Source organism: Merops nubicus, unplaced genomic scaffold (assembly GCF_000691845.1).
Source record: "Merops nubicus isolate BGI_N331 unplaced genomic scaffold, ASM69184v1 scaffold5374, whole genome shotgun sequence".
Lineage (NCBI taxonomy): Eukaryota > Metazoa > Chordata > Aves > Coraciiformes > Meropidae > Merops > Merops nubicus.
In genome coordinates, this window is record NW_008603672.1 from 213,492 (window position 1) to 235,768 (window position 22,277).

The 22,277-nt window shown below is 35.7% G+C and overlaps 1 protein-coding gene across 1 annotated transcript in view; it reads left to right on the plus strand.

Annotated features, from left to right (window-relative positions):
- The window catches only part of LOC103771459 (voltage-dependent calcium channel subunit alpha-2/delta-3), a gene marked incomplete at its 3' end in the record, with an annotated part of 286,197 nt that overhangs the window by 212,757 nt on the left and 51,163 nt on the right, over window positions 1-22,277 (plus strand). Inside the window, exons 10-11 of the mRNA XM_008938755.1 lie at window positions 161-250; window positions 3,496-3,609. Coding sequence (XP_008937003.1) covers window positions 161-250; window positions 3,496-3,609 — 204 coding nt within the window. The remainder of the gene's footprint in view (window positions 1-160; window positions 251-3,495; window positions 3,610-22,277) is intronic.

Consider the following 22,277-nt stretch of genomic DNA (forward strand, 5'->3'; position numbering starts at 1 on the left):
AAATAATATCACTATAATAATTCTGCTATATTGTATAAATGTTATATATGATAGATATAATATGTTATTATATTATATATATTTTACATATGTACTATATTTACACTGTCATATAAAAATGTACAAATATACAAGTAAAAGTGCCTTGTTCATGTTTCAGCATTTCAGGGAACACCTTGACAAACTTTTTGCAAAAGGAATTGGAATGCTGGACATTGCTTTAAATGAAGCCTTCAACATGCTCAATGAAGTAAGTAAATGTTTTTCAGAATTACGCTGTTGACACCTTGCTTCCCATTTAGCAATGACTGTCAACTTTGGGATAATATGTTAGAACTCATTCAAAAATGTGATGATAGTAAAATATTATCTATACAACAAGGATACTATAGAATCCTTATGTGATGAAACATAGAAACAAATTTACATTTATATATACATTTCATATTAATAATGTACTGAATTGTACCTATGATAAGTGAGTCTTTTGATCTGTAAGGTCATGATGGATCATGCTACGTGTATTTATAAAAGAGTTATAGTTATACTATACAGCTACAGTATAAATATAAAAGGGAGTACAATAGCTTCAAGCCTTCTTGCATATGTTTTTCCAGAACTGACAGCATAAAAATCTTTTCCCTTATATACAGGCATATTATAAAATTCTCTGGGAGCTTCTATTAAGCAACCTAGGCCAGAGAAAAAGCTGCTCAATCTCACCTTAAAAGAGTACAGCTAACCATTTTCTACTTTTACAGGATATGACCTTTATGTGCCAGAAATCTATTCTTGTGAATTTTACATTAACTTAAGAATGTCTCGTCTACATTTAAAAAAAAGTAAGGTGGGGATCAAAGGGAAAAAAACAAGGGGGGGAGAAAGAAGGAAAGGAAAAAAAAAAAAAAAGAAAGAGCTTTATTTTACATAGCCTATTAAGATTCTGGTTGGATTTTAGAATGATTCAGGGGTTACACTAATTAAACTCAGTTAATTTACCTTTCAGTATTTGTCTAGGTTGTTAAGACTTGAAGATGGTTGATAGTGATGTTTTTGAAAAGCATGTTTAAAAATCCACTTCCAAATTCTTTCCAATCATCAATTTATGTAGTGTTCATTATACAGTGTAAGAACATAGAAGTGCTTGGTACAGTATTTAGGCACCTACTATGTCATGTGACAACTGCAATTATCTCTTTTGGTGACAAATATGGTCTTTGCAGTGATTACCTTTAAAAAAAATCATAGCAAATTAATTAAAATTCTGTGACATTTCAAAGACTGTTAATCACAACGAAATGCTGTAAATGTCAGGATGCATTGAAATTTTTGCTTCTAACTGATGAATCACTGAATTAATTGTAGTTCATCATAAGGCTCTTGTCATTGTTATTATTATGGAAAGCACTTTCATCACTCTTGCTATTCAATAAAATTAAAGTTCTAGACAAATATAAGAAGATATTACTCATCAAAGCATTTGAATTCAATCTCATTCTTCAAAACATTTGAACAGATAATTACGTAGAATAATGCAGATGCATACAGAATGGTGTTTTAAAATAAATTTATGAAGGCATTCCCTGTTCATTAATTTCCCTTTTAATGTACCTTCTCTCTTTCAAAATATGTTGTCCATATGGAGAATATATTCCTTGACAAAGTAACTTTATCTTTATGAGAACATATTTGATCTAACATTATACTAATGAAGGAATCCCACTTCACTAATTCTGGTTCTGGTTAAAACTGGAAAAAACTGCCATGACTGAAGAATTTCAAAGATAGACTGCCTTGCAGGTATCAGAGATAGAGTTTTCACACAGGCAATGACTAGAATACAGCTAACTCTAAACTAAACCCATATTAGTTTTCCTTTAAGTTACATGTTTCCGTTACTGTTTGCTGTGGTTCCTGTTTGATCAAAAGGAAACTGATCTGGAGGAGAGCTGCACATGATAGAAATGATTGTAGAATTATATTTGTGGATGTGATTACTCAGCTATAGACATGTGAAGGCAGAAGAAAAGAGGACAGTACTGCTGGAACCCACCATCCACTCCATTTTATACTGCAGGCATATGTTTACAAAGATGACATTTTTAGAAATTAAGAACTTTTGCTATAAAAAAAACAAACCAAACCAAAACAAAGGGCTTTAGAGTTTTGGGAAGAATGGCAAATATACAAGGGTGAGTAGACTGCAGAAAGCTTAAAAGACAGAGCAGTTGCTAGTTCAAATCAAACTAGAATACTGAATAAATTTTGTTGAATCCAGAAGCAGCATCCCTGCAAGGTAATTCACCTTTAAAATTAATTCCTACTTAAAGGGGATCACCCTTTTTTGTGCACTATTCATCAGAGATAGGCTGGTGGGGGGACAAGGTAATTATTGCTTGGCTTTCTCTGTACCAAAAGAAAGGTGGTTGGATGAGGCCTTGTGTGATCACAAAGTTGATAAGGTACCTGCAAACTATGTAGGAAGAGGACAAAAGGAGATTATTTATTAACATGTCTTCAAACGTTAGCCCAGTCTATAAAGAGTTGTGTGTAATGTCCTGGGTTATCGATTCCTGTTTATACAGAGTAATTAAAAATCAAATAGTTTTCTGACTTTGCATTTTTTTGCTAAAATGCAGATGTTTCATGTATGTTCCTTGAATATATAAAATGACACACAGACAAATAAGAATCTGTTCTGCAATAAGGGCAAACAGAGGCACAAAAAAATCAAACTTAAGGCACCCACTCCACAATCAAGAGATCAAAGCATATGTTATGATTCTGTCCAATTTGCTTGCTCTTTAATTAGGAGAAAATCCTATTTGTGAAACAATGAAACTTTCTTTGCATACTCCAAAGGATACGTTGATTGCTGTCTGCATACCTGTGCTCACATACTGCTGTTCATCAGCTTGAATTATTTACATGTACTCATTTTTAGTAATAGGAGAATCTGAGATTATAGAATATTTATTTGGTTCTCCCAGATAAACATATGTGAAAAATAAGATATGGAATGTAATCCTGAGTGAATATGAAGGCCATAGGAATAGTCAGGTGTCTCTCCACAAGTACTGTACCTTCTGTACTTTGCAATAAAATTATCAGTCATTCTTCTTTTTGTTTAGCCTGTTCTTTTAAAATTATAGTTAAATCAAAGCAAACTCTATGTAGCTGCGTCAGTACAAATCATCTGTCTGAAACAGGGGAATGCGCTTTTAATTTGTGGAAGTGCTATTTTTAAGTATGTTTCTTATTTTTCAAGTTGACAAAATGGGGTTATATTTCTACAAATGTCTATTCTGTTACACAACTGAAGTTAAAAGTTAGTAAGAACATAATATCTATGAGAGAATGTTTTCAACCTGTGACTTTTTCACCTGCCTATAAGCATGCAAGAGATTTGACAAGATACATGTTTATCCAGTGTGATCCTTTCTGTCTTCGTCTAGGAGGAATGTGTTGTAACCAAACGGTTGTTTCCGTTCACAGTTCAATCACACAGGGCAAGGAAGTATTTGCAGCCAAGCCATAATGTTGATTACTGATGGAGCTGTGGACACATATGATACCATATTTGCAAAATATAATTGGCCAGATAGAAAAGTAAGTAGGTTATTACCTTTATTTCATGGGAAACTGAAAGCTTCATATCCATTATAAAGTGTATGCCTATTGAAAAGTCAATAATGCACTTTCTAATGATCTAAAACTTATTCTGGTTAACTGGCTATTTCACTAATGACAACAATGATATTTACGTGATATTACTCAAGGACAGAGATGGCCTTTTACTGTAATAATGAACCAGGATCATAAGAGATTAAGGAAATATTTCCCTCCAGGGTACATTTTTGACCATTATTTAATCTTATCCTTTGAGACATCATTAAACATGAAAACAACTTTTCTCTTCTTTCTCCCAAAATAGTAATTGATAATTCAATGGTTTTTGAAGCTAAAGAGCAGTATGTACTGTGGACAGTGAACAGTTTGCAATGACTGGAGAAGGAGTACTCAGTATTCATAATTCCTTTATTTGGCAGAGTGAAGGATAGAGTTGGCAATCAGTGAGATTTTATAAAAAATGTATTTGGTTCTATTGATCTGTATAAAAAAATGTGCCCAGAATTAAATAACTGTTTTAGATAACACGTGGATGTTATGTGGTGGTGCAGAAATGCTTTGAGTTTTCCTGATGAGAAAGCTCCAGTAGGCCTTGTGTTTGGATGTGAAATATTTTCCTTCTACACTTCTTATCTTCTGCTAAATTAAGATTTGGGACCATTTTAGGAAGTTTTTGTAGTTTTAGATACCCGCCATGTTATATGACCATAAGTCTTCAAAGTACAATTTGAGCAAGTAATAGATTAATAAGAGTATGCTGTGTGGGGTTTCAGTATTATGTGGAAAAATGTAGTAGTTCTGATTTGTAGTTTTTAGTTGCATCTCTCATTTATAAAGTTACAATTGTTTTCTCTTCTCTTTCTTGTGTATCTGAACTAAACCTCATCTATTAGCAATCAGGGAGCAGGAGAAAATGGGAAATTGGTGATATTTTTACTGAAAATGTTATGTCATTTATGTTATGTCATTACTGTCATTTCATATCGTAAAAATGACATACAACTATTCTACTTTTTGTTGATTAGAGTAATAACTATGTAAACGTAGAGTAATAACTAGCTACAATCTGAAGATCTATTTTTCTCTAAAAGACTTAAGTTCATACTTTTTGTGATTTCTACCAGGACATGCCAGGAAGTCTGTCATTTTTAAAAGAATGCAAAGATGCATCAGTATTTGTGCATATTTTGAGGAGACCTGCAATACTTTTCATGAGAATGGGTGCTAGCCTTTGTGTAGTGGAAGGGATGAGGAGGTTCAATGTTTAATTAATGCATTAAGATGTAGAACTAGATATGATGTAAGAAGTTCCACTGGATGTCAGCATTTGTCTGTTTTGCTGCTATGAATTGTACTTTCAAGGGTCACATCTCAACTGACAATGGCAATATTGCTGAAATGTAGCAGAAATACTTGTTTCTGCTCCATGATGTACAAGAAGTACCCCTCTGAAATGTGGTGATCAACTATTTAAAAGTCTGAGGAAAATATGTGACCTAATTCACTGAGATTACTTGTTGTTGCTATTTCAATGAAAATATCTCCTGCCTTTTCTTATTCTCTATTTACTGTTGAAGAATGGTGATTCTTCATGGGTAAAGCTTCTACTGATTTTTCTGTTAATTAATTAGGCTTTTTGGAAGTTAGGGCTTTATAAATTAACTTTGTTGAAATTACTGAGCAATTCTGGAACAGTAACATACACTGTTGCTTGTTTTTCAGATACTTAAATATTCAAAATGGAATCTGTTTTTATCGGAACATATGTTATGTTTTTCTTCCTAGGAAAATGAGTGTAACTCTCTAATATTATATGACTTAAGTCTTTTATCATCTGGCTGTGCTGGTAGTAATATAGTCTCAGTATATCTCTTAAATCCTCCTTTGTATTCAGACTTATTTCTGAATGTTTTCTGAGACAAGACAAGAATAACCTGATTATGAAATTCTTATTTTAATAGCTACTTCTTCAGATCACAAATTTTTATAAACAGCAGATAATTTTTTTTTTTCTTTTTTTCACATAATTCCCAGATGCTTGCATAGACTTTCATCCCTATAGAAATGATCTGAGAAGTGGCTTCAATATTTATTCTTAATACTTTAGCCAATTAAATTTTGTAATTGTTCAAGATTTCACTGATCAGATGATGTACGATGAATTTTCATTAGATTTAAACAAATTAAGTAGAAGATATGAGGATTATGACTGAATCAAAATTATCTTTGGAATTTCAACCGGTATTTCTGACACCTTCCCCCTCCCACTGATTTTATCTCCTTTCCAGTTTTTATATGATTGAGTGATTTTTGTAGGCTACCATTAGCTCTGTTTTGTGAAAACATAACTCCTCTTGTTCCACTGGAAAGGCAGCCTAAAATATTAAAAAAAAAAAAAAAAACAAGTATCTTGTGGCCAGTCTCCCCTCTCTTATTCACTGGGATATTCTCTCCTTTAAGTTGCTAAGTCCTCAAATGTTCCATAGGAACATTTTGCTTTATCTAGCAAACTGATGTCTCAAGAGATTTATTTACAGGATCTCTCAAAAGGTTGTGTCTCTGATGTCTTGTATTTTTGTATGCTATAAAGTTAGTTCCTTTCTTAAGAATGGGAAGAGACGATGGGGAAACTTTATCATATGAAATCAGGAAGGAAAGAATTCTCTGAAATGATCAAATAAGTATTTTCACAAAACTGTGTGCATCTTTCATGTGCAAATCAACAGCTATATCTGAGATAACGGTACTTAGTACAGTTGCAATAAGCAGCAGGTAAGGTTTCCCTTGGGGCATACTGCTGCAAAGGCCTAGCATGAAGAATCCTACCTTGTGAGTCAAAGACACAGTGTTTAGGGAGTAACTCTTACTTAATATGCAGCATTTTACCTAACTCCTATAAGTTATTTAATCTATTATACAGTTTCTAAAGTATATTTTAGAAAATATGTAGGGGAAAAAAAAAATCAACTTGGCCTCTTTTCAGCCTGAGATGTTTCAGTAAATGTAAAAAAAATGTAAAAGATTTCCATATGTATGCTGTAATGCATTAGAGCTTTCAATGTTCTTGGATTTGTTTTTCTAGAAAGGAAGAATTATGGAAAACTCAATATCCTACATATTTGCAGTGTCAATGTGACTAAAAATTATACATGTGTGCATGTGGTGCAGTTGAAGATTTCCTGCTTTTGCATTACACTATCTTTATTTTCTTCAAAGGCATTTTTTTATATTTATAAATTACACTTTTGAGATGCATAGTATGGTTGTTTTTTTCCCCTCATGTTTGTTGTTCTCTATTAATCTATACGTTGCCTTGCCATCTTTCTTATAATTTGTTTTTCTGTCTCTTTTGATACTGTGGTGGACAGTGATGGACAAAATAATAGCTCTAATTGAGATAAGTTCTTCAGTTTCTGTTTACCTCAATTACCCTGTCAGTGAAGTACCTATTTCAGTTATCTAATGTTAGATAATATTAAATATGTCATCATAAGTTGCAGCAGAAACATCTTGGCCAGTTTGTTGGTGACAATCTCTGAAAATGGAGAATGAAAGCAGACTGTCACTGTGTAAAATACAATTCATATTTTATTTCTTTATTTTTCTAAGCCATCTATATCTTTGCAAAAGATAGTCTTGCTTAAAAAAACCCAAAACTGATACTCGTAAACAGGGATAAGAGCATTTTACTACATATCTTATAGGTGTATTCTGCCTGAGAACAGATTAAAAAGCTGCTTCTTTCTGATAATATAGCAAATAAAAATTGTGTTGCAATAATTTTGAAATGGAATAATGTGGCATTAATTAAATCCCCAAAGTAGCTTAAATTAAGTAATATGAGTTTTTGAGGGGGACATAAGCCTGATTTTGTGTATGGACTAGACAATTATAATCATCAAAAGTCTATTTAAAATTATCTTCTGTATTGTTGCCTTGAAAGAAGGAACACTTTCATTTTACTGTTTATTTTATGAGTCCCTATCTCCCTCACAAAACAAAACCCACTTCCCCATGTTTTCTTAATATCTTCTACTACTTAAAATGTAAATCTGGTGGATGCTATTTTTATAACACACACTGTTTCATTTGTATGACTCAGGCTCTAATTTGTTAATGTCTGTTTCCTTTTTATTATGAGTCAGCACGTGCAGTCTTGCACCTTAAGGAGCTAGATACTCATACATTATAAATGAGTTTATGTCATGTACCTAGTTCTTCTCACTCTTGAAACTTAGATTCAGTATTTTAATGTTTCTGTAATTTATTCATGATAGCTCTGACATATGAAGTACCCAAAGGACAACAATTAATGTGCAGGAGTAAATCTAAACTGTTATTTAAAAGCCCATATTTTTACCATGAAGCAGAAATAAATATTTAAAAAGAATAGTACCAGAAAGTGTTTGGTTAGAATTACAATTATGATGTAACTTTTCTTTTTTTTTTTTTCTTTTTTTTTCTTTCCCCCTCCCCCAATATGTCCTATTTCTGTAGAAAGCCTTCAAATACCTTTTTGATGTCAGCTGGAACAGAGGGTCATGCTTTCATTGTATATTATTGCTTCTGCTATTGTATCCAAATGCACTATTAGCAAGACATGGCACTTACACTAAGCACCTTATTCTAATTTAAAAGCATAAAGAAATGTTGTTTTGGGGCAGGGCCGGCAGACAGATGGACATGACTGCAGCCCTTCAGCTTTGCTCTCGGAAAGCAGTACCATTAATTGGCTCTTCTTAAGTAACACAGTCCTATTTCCTCTCTACAGGAAAATTCCAGGAAGTAACTAATGGGAAATTACAGGAGATAAATCCTGAAAATGTTGCTGAAATGATATAGCATGTCTAAAAATGAAATAACAATGGGATCAGAGCTATTACTAGAGCTTGAAGCCTTGCCATGCTCTCTGCTGAAAGCCAGTTTAGCCACTAACTGAAAATTAATAAACTCCAAACAGGAAGTATCTACTTAAATAATATTTAATGTATTTTGGCATTTTAACTATAGCAAGACTGTTCTCAGTATGTTGTGACATTGCAAAGGAAAATAATACAGTAAATCCTTTCATATAAATGCATGAGGAAAGACTTTAAAGCTCCAGGGACACACCAGCAATGCCATGAAATCTCACAATCCTTTTCCTCCACTGGATAAAATGAGCAAGTGCCTGCATATTTTTGCAGCATAGGTCTTGTTCTCTCCTCCTTTCCCCCACTGTTTCTATGTGGCTATCAAGTTCTATAAAACCCATCTCTTCGTTGTTTTGGTAAAGCCCCAAAGAATTTCTTCCATGACGGTGATTCAGGGCACAGTGCAAAATCCCATTGATTTCAAGGGGAAATAGGTACATGACTGAAGTATGCAAGTAAATATTTTTGTGAAATTTCAGTTTGGATACAGTGTTCTAATATTCCTTTTTCATATGAGTTCATGCAGCACTCACAAGTGGTCAAGGAAGATATGATCTTTGTGAGCTGTTGTAACCTGCAACATTCAGATTTGGGTATTCTCTTCCCTTAGCCTGAGAGCTCACCACTTGGTGATATTATACCACATGCAAAACCTGGAAAAGGAAGAAAAGAATCATTGGATCAGCTGAACTATATCCTTCCCTTTGAGTTTGTCCTTTGATTTTGAAAAGCATTTGCTTTCATAATTATCCACAATAGTTGCATGGTATGGTAGATACACACAAAATCAGAAGCAACAATCCCTTGCTATTTAATAAAGTGAAGTGGAAACTGAAATCCCACCTAGAACTTTGTTTTCTGTAATCTAAACCAGTTAGACAGGACAGAAGTCCCTCCTGAATTTTACCTCTGTTGATAAGAAGGAAGGATGAATGTACTCTAGAATTCAGGCTGGCTTTTCTTTTTTAATTTTTCTTAAAAGTAAGTACCCTCCACATTCAGTTACCTGATTCTTTAGTCTAGAGCCTTTCACATATGAGGCAAGTAACAGGGAATAGAACATCTATCTGTCTCCTTTTATTCTGAGGGCTCTGGTGAGAGTTCTTGCATGAGAGAGAACTATTTTCATTCTGCTTATGAGCAATTACAAGGCAGAGATTTAAGATGTTTTCTGTGAGTGCTGAGACTTCAAGTAGGGTGAATACAGAGAACAACTACAACAGCATCTTTATTACTACTGCTAAATTATTATGATGCTCAAAGACCTAACAGCTAGTGCTGCCTATGTCTGAACATGTTGTGGTGAGCAGAGCCCGCCCTAGGCAGGGATCGGCGTACAGAAGATCTCACAATATAACGGAAAACTCAGACTGCCCACAAGGGGCCTTGTGGGTGTGGCTTGTCATATATAAGCAATTGCAGCGACGCAATAAACGCCATTTGCAGCATCCTTCACATTGAAGCCAGTGTCTGTGATGGTACCCAACGGTAGAGGTTGGGTGACAGCTATCCCGGGGATCGGGTGTCAGTAACGACATGAACAGAACTGTTGAAATATCAAGATAAATAGTTCCATGACTCTTCATTATTTATACCTGCTTTTGCCTCTGCTTTATAAGAAAAATTTCACAGTCTGGAAGGTCTCTGGGTCTCTATAAAATACTTAAAACTATAATCCAGAGATTAGCACTTCAACATTTTGCTTGATTTAGATTTCATTTTGTAATCGTATACTATATTTGCAGCCATTAATAATCAGGTGATAACTCCTTAGGTATGAGGAACTTCAATCCATACTTTTATAGGTTCAATATTTATAGTATATTTAGTAATATATGATGACATGCTGTCTTAAATAGTTAAGGAAATACTTGGTCTTTACTGGTGACTACTGGACATTTGTTCACTAAGGACCTTTGTTTCAATCTTCTCTTTTATATTAGAGGTCTGTGAAATAAGTAACTTTAATAATTCTACATTTAAGGTGTTTTTTTCTACTTAATGAGTTTTAAGACAACCAACAATCTGTTTGGATTCAACTGCTGTATATGAAATGAAAGTCTGAGCTTTTCAGTCTATGTCAAATTCCCTGAACATTTAGATTCTGCCATTGGCCAGGAAAGAATGTTTTACCTGTCATCCTTTGAAAAAAAAGATGAAAACATGACATATTTTCCTTTGTCTGAAAACTGTCCTAAAGACAAACATGAAATCAAGTGGATGCTGTGAAAACAGGGTACAAGAAAATGGGGAGCTACATTGTGGCCCTACTTTGGTGACAAATCATGGTTTTCCTAATGTCCGCTGTGCCCAACGTTACAAATGTTTCTGCAGATTTTTAACCAAGTCTTTGTAGCTGAGGAACCTGCTGATGTTGGCAACATGGAACATTAGGACAGCAAATAGAATGTCTTGTGTACAATGTTGTCTGGATGTTATTAAATAGATTTTTTTTCCTAAGAAGTCTAAAGTACTTCAGAGGCAGATGTTATTACTGCTGCACAAACTGTATGCGTTATTGCTGGTTAGCTCAAGAAAAAAAGAAGATCCAGACACTTTATAGGACTTTCAAGCTATGACTTAACTTATGTTAATTTGCTATCTTTTTAGGCATCCCTGCAAGTGTGATGAAAGATGGGGTATGAGATCAAACAAAAGGTCTTGATTTGGGAATAAAAAGAAACAACTCATCACAGAAACATTGTAGTCCTGGTTTCCTGATCCATCTGCATTTTATTTTTTTTACTCTTTTTTTTTTTTCTCTAAAAAAGGTTATTTTGCATTATTACTTCTCTGTTTTAAAAAGAAAAACAGGCCAGTAGGTTTCTGTTTCAGTGAAAGCCTTTTTTTTTTTTTTTTTGTCAGAACTACCAGAATGCTGTCTACAAATCAATCACTAGTACTTCTACTTGTATTCTTTAATATGACACTCAAAGTAGTTAAGAATTCTTTTCTAGGCAAATGTCAGTTTACTTTGCCATGAATAAAGTTTTTCTGCAGTGCTTAAAACCAAAACGTTGGGAGATGGGTTTTGTGCAGATCAGGTTTATTGAATTTTACCCTCAGGGTATATGTGGTTTGCCAGAGGAAGGATTATTGGCTCTGATACACAGTTAGATGGTTGGCTAGAAGGATATAGTGGCTAATGCTTTCTGAATGTTTTAAGGATTTTTGTTGGGATGATAATTTATACACAATGTAAACGTATATCCAAAGTACCATTGCCCTGTTAATGTTTGTCATGTAAGCAGAAACAGATAAAGAATTAAATTAACTGTGAGTCATGCAAAGTACCTTATAAACAGCAGGCAGTCAGAATGGAGAGTAATCCACAATTTGAAATAGATTGTCCAAAGTATTTCTCAAGAACTCATGAGTATCCATTAGAGAAAAATCATTACTTTTGCTTGTAAGAAAGAAGTTAATTTTTATGCAGTGTATGTACTCCTAAAGACTTCCAAAATTTAAGATAAAATGTGTACCTAAAATATGTCTAGATGACTACAAGTAACCACTAATTACATTTAGCATAAACTCCATATCACTGAAATATGTGGATGAAAACCCTTATTAACAGGAGAGGCTGAAGCATTGTAAGTAAATAACATAATCACCTGATCTCTTATGGATTGTATGTACTAATCCATTAAATGAATGTACCAAGACCTGACCTGATATTTGAAGTGCTGTGAGGTCTTAAGTTAAAAAAAAATATGTATTTTTTGTGGAGTTACTATGCTAGAAGCAAGACAGTTAAAGGAGGTATGGTAATTGCACTGATATACCCATTTCATTCTGTGGGCTATGTCTATACCTGAAGTAGTGTTTTTGTGAATACTTGTCATCCACTTAAGGAAACAGATTATTTCTTGAAGTTCTTCAGTAGCGTGATAAGAACTGTGTTTATGTTTGTGTGATTTAAACTGAACAATACTACAATCACACTAAAAGCATGGATACAGTTTATACTGTTTGTTTTTAATTAGTTCTCTTTATAATGTATTCATCTTCTTAAACATGGCAGGCAGAAAAGACATGTTGAATGCTGTCATAGCTGTTCTATTTAGATGAGTATCCATAGTCTCTGTGAAATATCAAGGATGTGTATTGTTGATTTTGAGAAACCCACCAATAAGAAGATGACCATAGCTGCATAAATGAAACCCATTTTATTGTTTTTTTTTTTTTTTTTTCACACTAAAGAGATAACACAGTATTCTAATCAATTAATTTGGATTAATAATTAAGAAAAAAAGTACAGATAGGAAAAAATCTGAAGATTATGTTGGACTGAATGTCTTCCTAAATTACCTGTTTAAAGTTTGGTCTCTGGAAGCAGCTGAAATTATCTGGATCTATATTAAAAGATGCATTCAAGAGGAGAGCTTTGGTGAAAGAGACAAAACTATGGTTATGCTCAGTCACGTCTGCTTCCTGCACCTATAGCCTTGAATAATAGAGCTACAAGCCTACTTGCTTTATAGGTACTTTTTGGTTTGTAGAGCACAAGATACTAAGTGAAAACTTTTCTCACTCGTTCTACAGACAGGGAAGAGTGAAAACTTAATATGTATTTGAACAGTTGGACTTGACGATCTTCAAGGCCTTTTCCAACCAAAATCATTCCATGATTTTTGAGTAAGTTTAAAAAAGCTGTCCTTATGAAGTTTTAGGCCTCTGGTAAAGCTTTTTGAATAAACTGCAATAAAATTTCAGTTGAACCAAACACAGTATTATATAGTGGACAAGCACTTATAGGATTAAAGATATTTTTATGACAGACAGGATTGTTCACAATTACATGCAGTAGTCCAAGTAGAAGAAACAGTACAATGGTGAGGCTTAAATAGGAAAATGGGTTATTGTCTCTTTTCCAAAGCAACAGGGCAGAGTCATTGCTAGTCCTATGAGGTATGGCAATTCCAGTAGCCTATAAGTAATTGGTACGTACCCTGGAAAACTACAGACCAGAAAGAATAAGTCTTTTCAGACATTTTCATATGGGTTCTGAACTATATTTCTACCTAGTTTGTATGATCCCTTCTTAGTTTGTTCCTGTGTCACTTTTCCTTAGACGACATCTTCATATACTGGTATTTTATATAACTCTCACTGAATTAAAATAAGCCATAGTGTGTTGTTTTGTTACATACCAAGGCTTTAAGTTCTGTTGGATATTTACTTTAAGTTGAGAAGGTTGGTAAATTGCTTGTTTAAATATCAAATCTCAGGAGATATTTGGAAAGGGAATGTTACAAAGGAAAGAAGTTAAATGTTTGGTATAGTATTCTCATGCTGGCATCCCATTACATATAGTAAATTGTATTTCTTGCTCATTTTGCTCTGAGAATCCAAATTCTGCTGGTTTGGAAGTATAACAGATACTGTTTATATGAAATTATTATTCATATATACTATTTTCCCAGAGTACCTCTGTTCCCTTTCACAGTGTCTGGCTATAGAACAATCCCACAATACATGCACAATTATGAAGACAGTACAGAAGATTCATTACGAGCAGGGGATCATATATGTGTAGTTTAGTATTCATTTCAGCAAAGCGCTTACATATGTGAATTATTACATCTCTGCTAACCAAAGCGAGGGATTCAGGCATACATTAAAGTGCTTTACTGAATTAAGAACTAAACAAGTTATCCAAACAACCCCATCTTTAGAACTCTGTTGTGGGTCTGCTGATTCTTTCAGAGTGGTTGAATCTTTAACTTTGTTAGTGGTTCTGCATTTTATAGAATACCCATTTAGAGCGCACTATTTGTTTATCTCACTATATTTAGACCTACTTTTTCTAAACTGGCTTAACAGCATTAACTACCTTCTGAGACTTCTGAAAAACATGTCAGTCTCTGCAGACAACTTGTGTTCTGTTCCCACGTACAGACATCTGCTGCAAAACTGATAAAAACCTATTCTTCTCTATCAGGTTCTAAATGCCATCATCTCTTAATCCTCTATACTACTCTTGCCGTAATTGTCTCTGTGCAAAACTGAGAGAATGAGATTTTCACATCTAAATAAATATGTTCTGTTTCTATGGGGTAACACTTGTGCACTGACTTCTGTTAAGATTTAAGCTCTGTAACAGACATTTCCTCTTATGAGTTCTAGAAACCTTTTTACTGGATTTTAGTATTGAAGCTAAGTTTAATGCATTGTCACAAAACAGAACTCCTTATTCTGCCATTCTATGTCATTGGACATTCATATCTTGAAAAAACAGAATTTCTAATAATCTGGGACTCGTTATTGAAGAAGGCTTTAAAGTCCACTGGAGTAGTAAAATGTGTATCCCAGTGGCTGCTGTTCAGCATGTCATTATGAAAGCAGAAGCAACTGCAAATACTTATAAAACATTTTGAAATTTATGTTATATTGACATTCATAAAGTAGAACACCTACAGAGCCTATGACAATTTGAACAGGCCTTTTTTTGAGGAAAAGATATCAGACGCACAATTTTAACCCAATAATTTTGTTTATTTTTATGTATGTAGAGAGAGATAATGAGGGAGTAGTCTACTGAACATAAAATAGGTATTTGGTTTTTAAATTCTGGCTTTTCAAGACAGAAGGCACTTAGGGTTTATTTTTGTGGAAAATTCCGTGTCTCACAAAGTATACAGTTAACTTCCATATCTCTTATGCTTCAGTAGGATCTGGATACATTCAGCAACTTCTGGTAGCATTTTTGAGATCACCTCACCTATTTTAAAAATAAATAGAAGCACGTTATCTTTGAGCAAAACCACCACAAACACCCTCAGAAAGATGACTGATCTCTGTTTTCAAGAAGCAAGCCTAAACAAAAATTTGGAAGTATGCATAAATGGAGACAATAGACATTTCTGCTAGAAACCTCCTGGGCATTTGTTTTGCTAAGAACAAAATACCATGCAGTTCTGAAACACAGTAGTTATTCCAAGAATTTTCTATCACATGGTTCTGTTTTGCAGCCTCCAGTGAGGAAGAATTTTTTGGGTTTTAGTCATGTCCAAGGTAGTATCGGTCATGGTCTACCTTTGAGTTTTAGTTGATTTAATAATACAAGATATTAGTAAAACCCTGAAGAATGTTTCCTAAGTATAAAGACAAAAGATAAAATATCTTTTTATCTTTCAATTCGTAGGTTGGAAGGGACCCTAGAGATCATCTAATCTAAACTCCCTGCCACGGGCAGGGACATCTCTGAAATGAATCATTTATATTTTAGTCACTTTAGATAGTCTAAATCTTTAACTTTTACTAAACAGATATGCCTTTTCAATAAATAGACAAATATATGTTCAGTATGCCAGGTAGAAAACTGTGAGTGGGTTTTTAATTCCTGTTCTTGTAGACTTCTTCATTTCACATAATAAACTAATCAAAAAAGAAACAGATGCAGCTTCCTGTAAATTATGGAAGACCATCTGAAAGTTGACTTCTGTTATTTTCCAAACCCACCTGCCTAGTGGACTTTCCAGCAGTAAAACAGTTATGCCCAAAATTACAAGGAAAAGGAATAATGGAAAGAATAGAAGAGGAGGAAGTAAGGAAGAGGAAGTAAATGAAATGAGAATGAAAATAAGACTTCTCAGACTGTCTCACATGGCTTTCTTTGCTTCTGGGAAAAAGTCTTCTGTGGTATTGCATGGAGGGCTGGCTGCAGAGAGCGGGGAAGTACCAATGTGCACAAGCCTGGAAGAAGAGTGTTGCCAAACTCTGGACTGGTGTTACTGCTAAATGTGACTGATAATAAACTGATTATAAAATCTGGGGCTGCAGCAGACCTCCCCTGCCACGTTTTTGTAGTACAGTGTTTTGGTCTCTGCTGGTTCTATATTTGGGACAACTGGTATCCTAGCTGGGTTTACCTTGTTTTACCAGAAAATCAGTGCTCTCAGCTGTTCTGTCCCTGGATGTCTGGCATGTGGGTAGCACATGCTGCCTGAGATCTGATCAGTGTAACAATACTGTTGGTGTTCCTCTGCTGAAAGAATTTTAGAAAATAGCTCTACTTAAGAGGCCAGTAGGGTTTTCCTTCTCTTCTTGTCTCCTACATAGGGGAATATTTGCCAAGACAAAGGGACCTGTTAGCTGCCTTGTGAAATAAGTGTTCTTTTTCTTAGCTAGAGGTAGTTCATGGCACCTTCTTGCAAGTTATTCAGTATGATCCTGTTGTCTCCTATTCTGGGACTGTTGCCCTTGACATGTCATGGATTTCATGATGAGCATTACACACAATAACAATGTAGCAAATGTAACTTCAGAAGCTTGAAAAAAGAGTGACAGAACATAGAAAGCATAATGGAAACTTAGCAGTATTCTTTTCATAATGATTATAGCACACAGAGTTTATCAATATGATTCTAATAACTTTGATATAATTTAAAAATATTTTGGTTCATTTAACAACAACAAAAACCAAATTTGTGCAAAATATTCAAACGTGTACGTAAACAGCAAGAGAAAACTGAGAGTACAAAGATTTTAACAGCATATCTGATAATACAGAATTTTTGGCTAAAAATTATACTGACTGACTAAGTGCATTTTGACATATGGCACCCCATTTTGAAACAAACAGTTTTATTTAGGCTGACCTAAATTCTCCTTAAAAGGTCATGTATGGAAATTATTGATGAGCCAGACATCTGAGGATGACTTTGTGGTATGTCATGTTTGTGCAATTTCAGCCAGAAAAACTCACTTGGCTCTACATTCGTGTGCAGCAAGAGTGACATCTAACAAGCTATGAGATCAATATATTGGGGTAGAGGGTTCCCTGTTGTTATAACAATGTTATAGGGAATACTCAGTTGTATTCAAAGGTGAAACTCAAAACTAAGTCTTCGACTGTGTTCTGCTTGCATTAGCAATAGGAAAAAATAAGCATAATTTTCAAAACCTTATTCTATTTCTTAATAAAATCCTCACGTGTTTTCCCTATGTTAGTAGACGTGACTAGACTGAGGTCAGTCCATTTTTGGTCACAGAGCAGCAGCAAGGATGTAGAGAATGTTTTCACACACATACCCTCCCCCCTTCACAGTCTTCACTAAGGTTACTCAGATTGGTGTCTCTTCTCCCAGGCAAGGAGATGACAGTCACTAATCCTTGCCAACCAGAATCACAGAATGTTAGGGGTTGGAAGGGACCTCCAGAGATCATCGAGTCCAACTCCCCTGCCAGAGCAGGACCATCTAGTTTAGGGCAGGTCACTCAGGAACTCATCTAGACAGGTCTTCAAAGTCTCCAAGGAAGGAGACTCCACAACCTCCCTGGGGAGCCTGTTCCAGTGCTCTGTATCCCTTACAGTAAAGAAGTTCTTCCTCATGTTGAGGTGGAACTTCCTGTGCTCCAGTTTGTGTCCATTGCCCCATGCCCTATCGCAGGGCATAAGTGAAAAGAGATTGCCCCTTCCTTCCTGACACCCAGCCCTCATATATTTATTATATAACATTAATTAGGTCCCCCCCTAAGTCTTCTCTTCTCCAGACTAAAAAGCCCTGGGTCTCTCATCCTCTCCTCACAGGGCAGGCCTTCCAGTCCCCCACTCATCCTTGTAGCCCTCAGCTGTGCTCTCTTGAGTAGATCTCTGTCCCTCTGGAAATGGGGAGCCCAAAACTGCGCACAATACTCCAGGTGAGGTCTCACCAGGGCAGAGTAGAGGGGCAGGAGGACCTCCCTTGTTCTGCTGCATACACTTTTCTTAATGCACCCCAGGATACCACTGGCCCTTCTGGCCATAAGGGCACACTGCTGTCCACCACGACTCCAAGGTCCCTCTCCACAGAGCTGCTCTCTAGCACATCTCCTCCTAACCTATACTGATGCATCTTATTACTCCTGCCCAGGTGCAGGACTCTGCACTTATTCTTGTTGAACCTCATGAGGTTCCTCTAGGCCCATCTCTCCAGTCTGTCCAAATCTCGCTGAATGGCCGCACAGCCTTCAGGGGTATCAGCCAAACCTCCCAGTTCTGTGTCATCAGCAGACTTCCTGAGCAGACACTGTACACCATCATCCAGGTCCTTAATGAAGATGTTGAACAGGACTGGACCCAGCACTGATCCCTGAGGGACTCCACTAGTTACAGGTCTCCAGCTGGACTTGGCACCATTGATCACCACCCATTGTGCTCTATTGTGCAGTCAGTTCTCCACCCACCTCACTGCCTGGTCCTCTGTCTCATATTTCCTGAGCTTGCTCAGGAGGTGTTATGGGGGACTGTATCAAATGCCTTGCCAAGGTCAAGGTAGACTACATCAACTGTCTCCCTGCATCTACCCATTCAGTCACCACATCATAGAATGCTATCAGGTTAGTCAAGCATGATTTCCCCCCTATTCAGACCTAAGTAAACAAATTGTGCCACAAGTCCAAGCGGACACAAAGAGCTACCTAACCAGCCAGATCTTCTCAATTTACAAATACTGAAATTTAAAGGGAATTAACAGATTCCTTTCTTAAAAATGTGAATCCCTCTATCATTCTCCTCAATCCATGGTAAGTGTTGTGCCACTTGGTGACAGAGCGATGTTTAGATATGCTCTGTGCCAGATACTTTTGTAACTACCAAGTATTACCTTTCAGACTGTTTAGCAGGGGTGGACAGGAACTCTACAGGATCTAAGCCACCAGGGACTCTCAGGAAAAGGAGAGGAGTACAGCCGGGAAGTGCGCATCTTGCTGAGGAGGAGGAGAAAAAACAGTATTACTTGACCTCAGTCTCTAAGGGATAGTAATGTTGCTATCTTTCCTGCATTTTTGAAGTTTTGTTTTGCTGTTGTTTTGTTTTATTTCTGAGAGGCTTTTTCTGGTAAACATTAGTGGTGGAAAGTGGCAATATGGTATTGCTTGAGCTATGTTTGTGTGGAGACAGGAGGAAAATGGCAGATGGGATTCACATCCTGGTCATGTTATGAACTTTTACTGCATTCATACAAGCCTAATATTATTGGCCCTTTTTGTATAAATTCTGCACAAGAATGATACAACTGCTCCATGTCTAGTTATACAGGTGCACAGGTGCACAGTACTCCAGAATACCCCTGAAAGGAGAGTTGCTGGCTATAAAATTTGAGGAGTTTCATCACAATTGTTCTTTCTCTGCTGCTAGGAGCACTGGGAAGCTTTGGTGTCTCCGAAACTAAATGCTCACTGGCATTCCCTCTGGGAGGCTATGACCCTAAAATAGGGTTGAACTTCAGTGTAAAACTGACTTGAAAACTAAAGGGATGGTTCTTAAGATTTCATTTTACCTTATGGAGAAGAGGCTTTTTTAGCTTTTAAAAACATTTCTTTTCACTTATAAGATGAATTGATAATTTTCTCTCATTTACACTGAACTGCCATATTTTCTGTCCAAGAAGCATGTATGATGGAGTGGTCAGTAAAAAAGCATTTTGAAAAGGCATATTCTCTATTAAATCACTGGAAGTGAACAGAAAGCAGTCAGAAGGAAATTTGGTAACTATTTCAGGATTCGATGTTACTATGTTTTGTACTTTTTATAAGTAAGACCACTCTTAATAAGAGACGTTTAAACAGCTAGTAAGCTGTGAAATAACATGCAGATTTGCAGAAAACAAGCTAGATATTTTTCCCTGATTTAGTGAGAAATAGATGAGTAAACGCCTGGTTTAGTTACGTTTAGTTTGTTGCTTTTTAATTGTCGGAACGTTTAATAGCCATAAGGGAATAGTAATGTAAAGCAAGCCGTATAGGTATGGTGAAAACACTACTAATGAACTAATATTTTTTTCTACTAATGCATGGATTTAGCCTTCCCAAAAGAAAGTGGCTCAGCAAAACATGTGTCTTTTCCTCCTTTCTCCAGAGTGACTTATTAATGGGTTGTTGAGTGGCAAAAGAGCCTGGTATTCATTCCCACATTAATATTTTATCAAGTGCTAACAGCACTTCAGTGTCTACGAGACCCAGAACCACTTACAGGATCTGTGACAGTACAAAGTGTACTTGCCCTCTGCGTGAGACTGGATTATTAAATTATAAGCATAGGCAAGATTACCATGTCATCATAAGCAGATATCTTTGTATGTTTAATTTATGTAATTAATTTTGCTGATATTTCAGGAGTAAGAAGAGCTATACAGGTCTGTCTGTGTATGAATACTCAGACTGTGATATATTTCCCACTAGGGAAATTTCTTTCAAGGTATAATTTGAAAACTAAGAAGTCTTCTGAAACAACATTTTTGAAACAAAATTTTTTAAGATTGACCTCTACTGTGCATGTATGTCTCTACATTTTGGAAGAGGTGCGTGAAAACAGTCATTTCCATAGGGAACTTTTGTACAATTCGTTCTGTAAACTGTGTAAATTAATAGTTAAATATTTACATCTATTCTATAATGTCTTAATTGAATGTAAACATAATTTGTTACATTCTTTCTGAAAGTGCAGAAGAGATTTGACTATGGTTACAGATTTGGACTCTAGTGCTGTGCAAATTTTTTTTTGGGCTTGTGTTATTTCAGTTTTTTTTGTTGTTTGGCGTTTTTTTTGTTGCTTTTTTGGCTCATTTTTTAACTGTCTGAGGAACCAGTGATGGATACAAACACAGAATCCTAAGGGCTGGGCTGTGAGGGAGAGTTTTAGTCATGGTTGGGAGTGAATCTTGCATTGGAAGGGTTTGTGTGATCTTGTAGCTTGATGCAGGTGCCACCATGTTCCTGTCTGTAGCACTTACTTGCCAGAAGAAAGCCATGCCGTGACTAGTAGTTATTGAGCAACTTTTAAATAAGGTCTCTTAAGCCAGAACTGTGAACAGTGTTAGCAAAACCGTACATGCAGCCTTGCTAGCATCTTTGTGGCCACGCTAGAAGCCCTTTGTCAATGTAGTATGAAAATACTCCTGTGTTGCAGAAGTGCTCTTTACATGCTCTCAGTGTAGATGAAGTAGTGGATGTCTCTTATTCAAATAATGCACATATTTCATCGTACACACAAATAACTGGTTTTAGTGTTTATTTGACACTTTTTTGTCATCATAAATGTAATATTGTAAGGAGCATCGTGTTGCATTAATTACAAAAGTAAGCAAGACCAATGATACAAATAAAAATGTAAGAAAATCTGGACAGCATAACAAAATGTAGGACTTAAATCTAGAATATTCTGAAGTTGGATGGGGAATTATCTCACTGCAAGATAACTTGAGGCAATTTTTCTTATTCTATGATTTATCCATCTGGATCATAATCTGAACGTTAATTAAATAGAATCTGAGAGTTGCTTGTATTTTAATGTATTTAGCCATCCCATTGAATTTCACCTGTCTGCACTGTACAAATTTCAGAAAAATGAAAGAAATCGCTTAATGTAAATACATTATTGGCTAATCTGTTACATTTTTTCCTAGGACTGCTGAAGCCTGTGCTGCTTGTATGTTTTTCTGTGACAGTGCTAGCACAAACTGTTAATAAATTAGGCCCATAGCCTCTTGATGGCAGTGTATTTCCTTCTTGAGTTCATAGGCCTTACAGAACGTTTATGTCTCATTACTGCCAGTACAGCAGTTTATGCCCTAATAAATCAGAGGAGCTTTGCAGAGATGATCTTGACAGTAATGAATCTTTCTGTTGGCATTTCCACTTCACAGGCACAAATAATGAAGCAAAACTGCCCCATCTGGCCACTCAGTAAGAGTCAAATCACAGTGGGAAGCTGTTTTCTCAAGCATGACAAAGGTCATTGTGTGCAGCAGG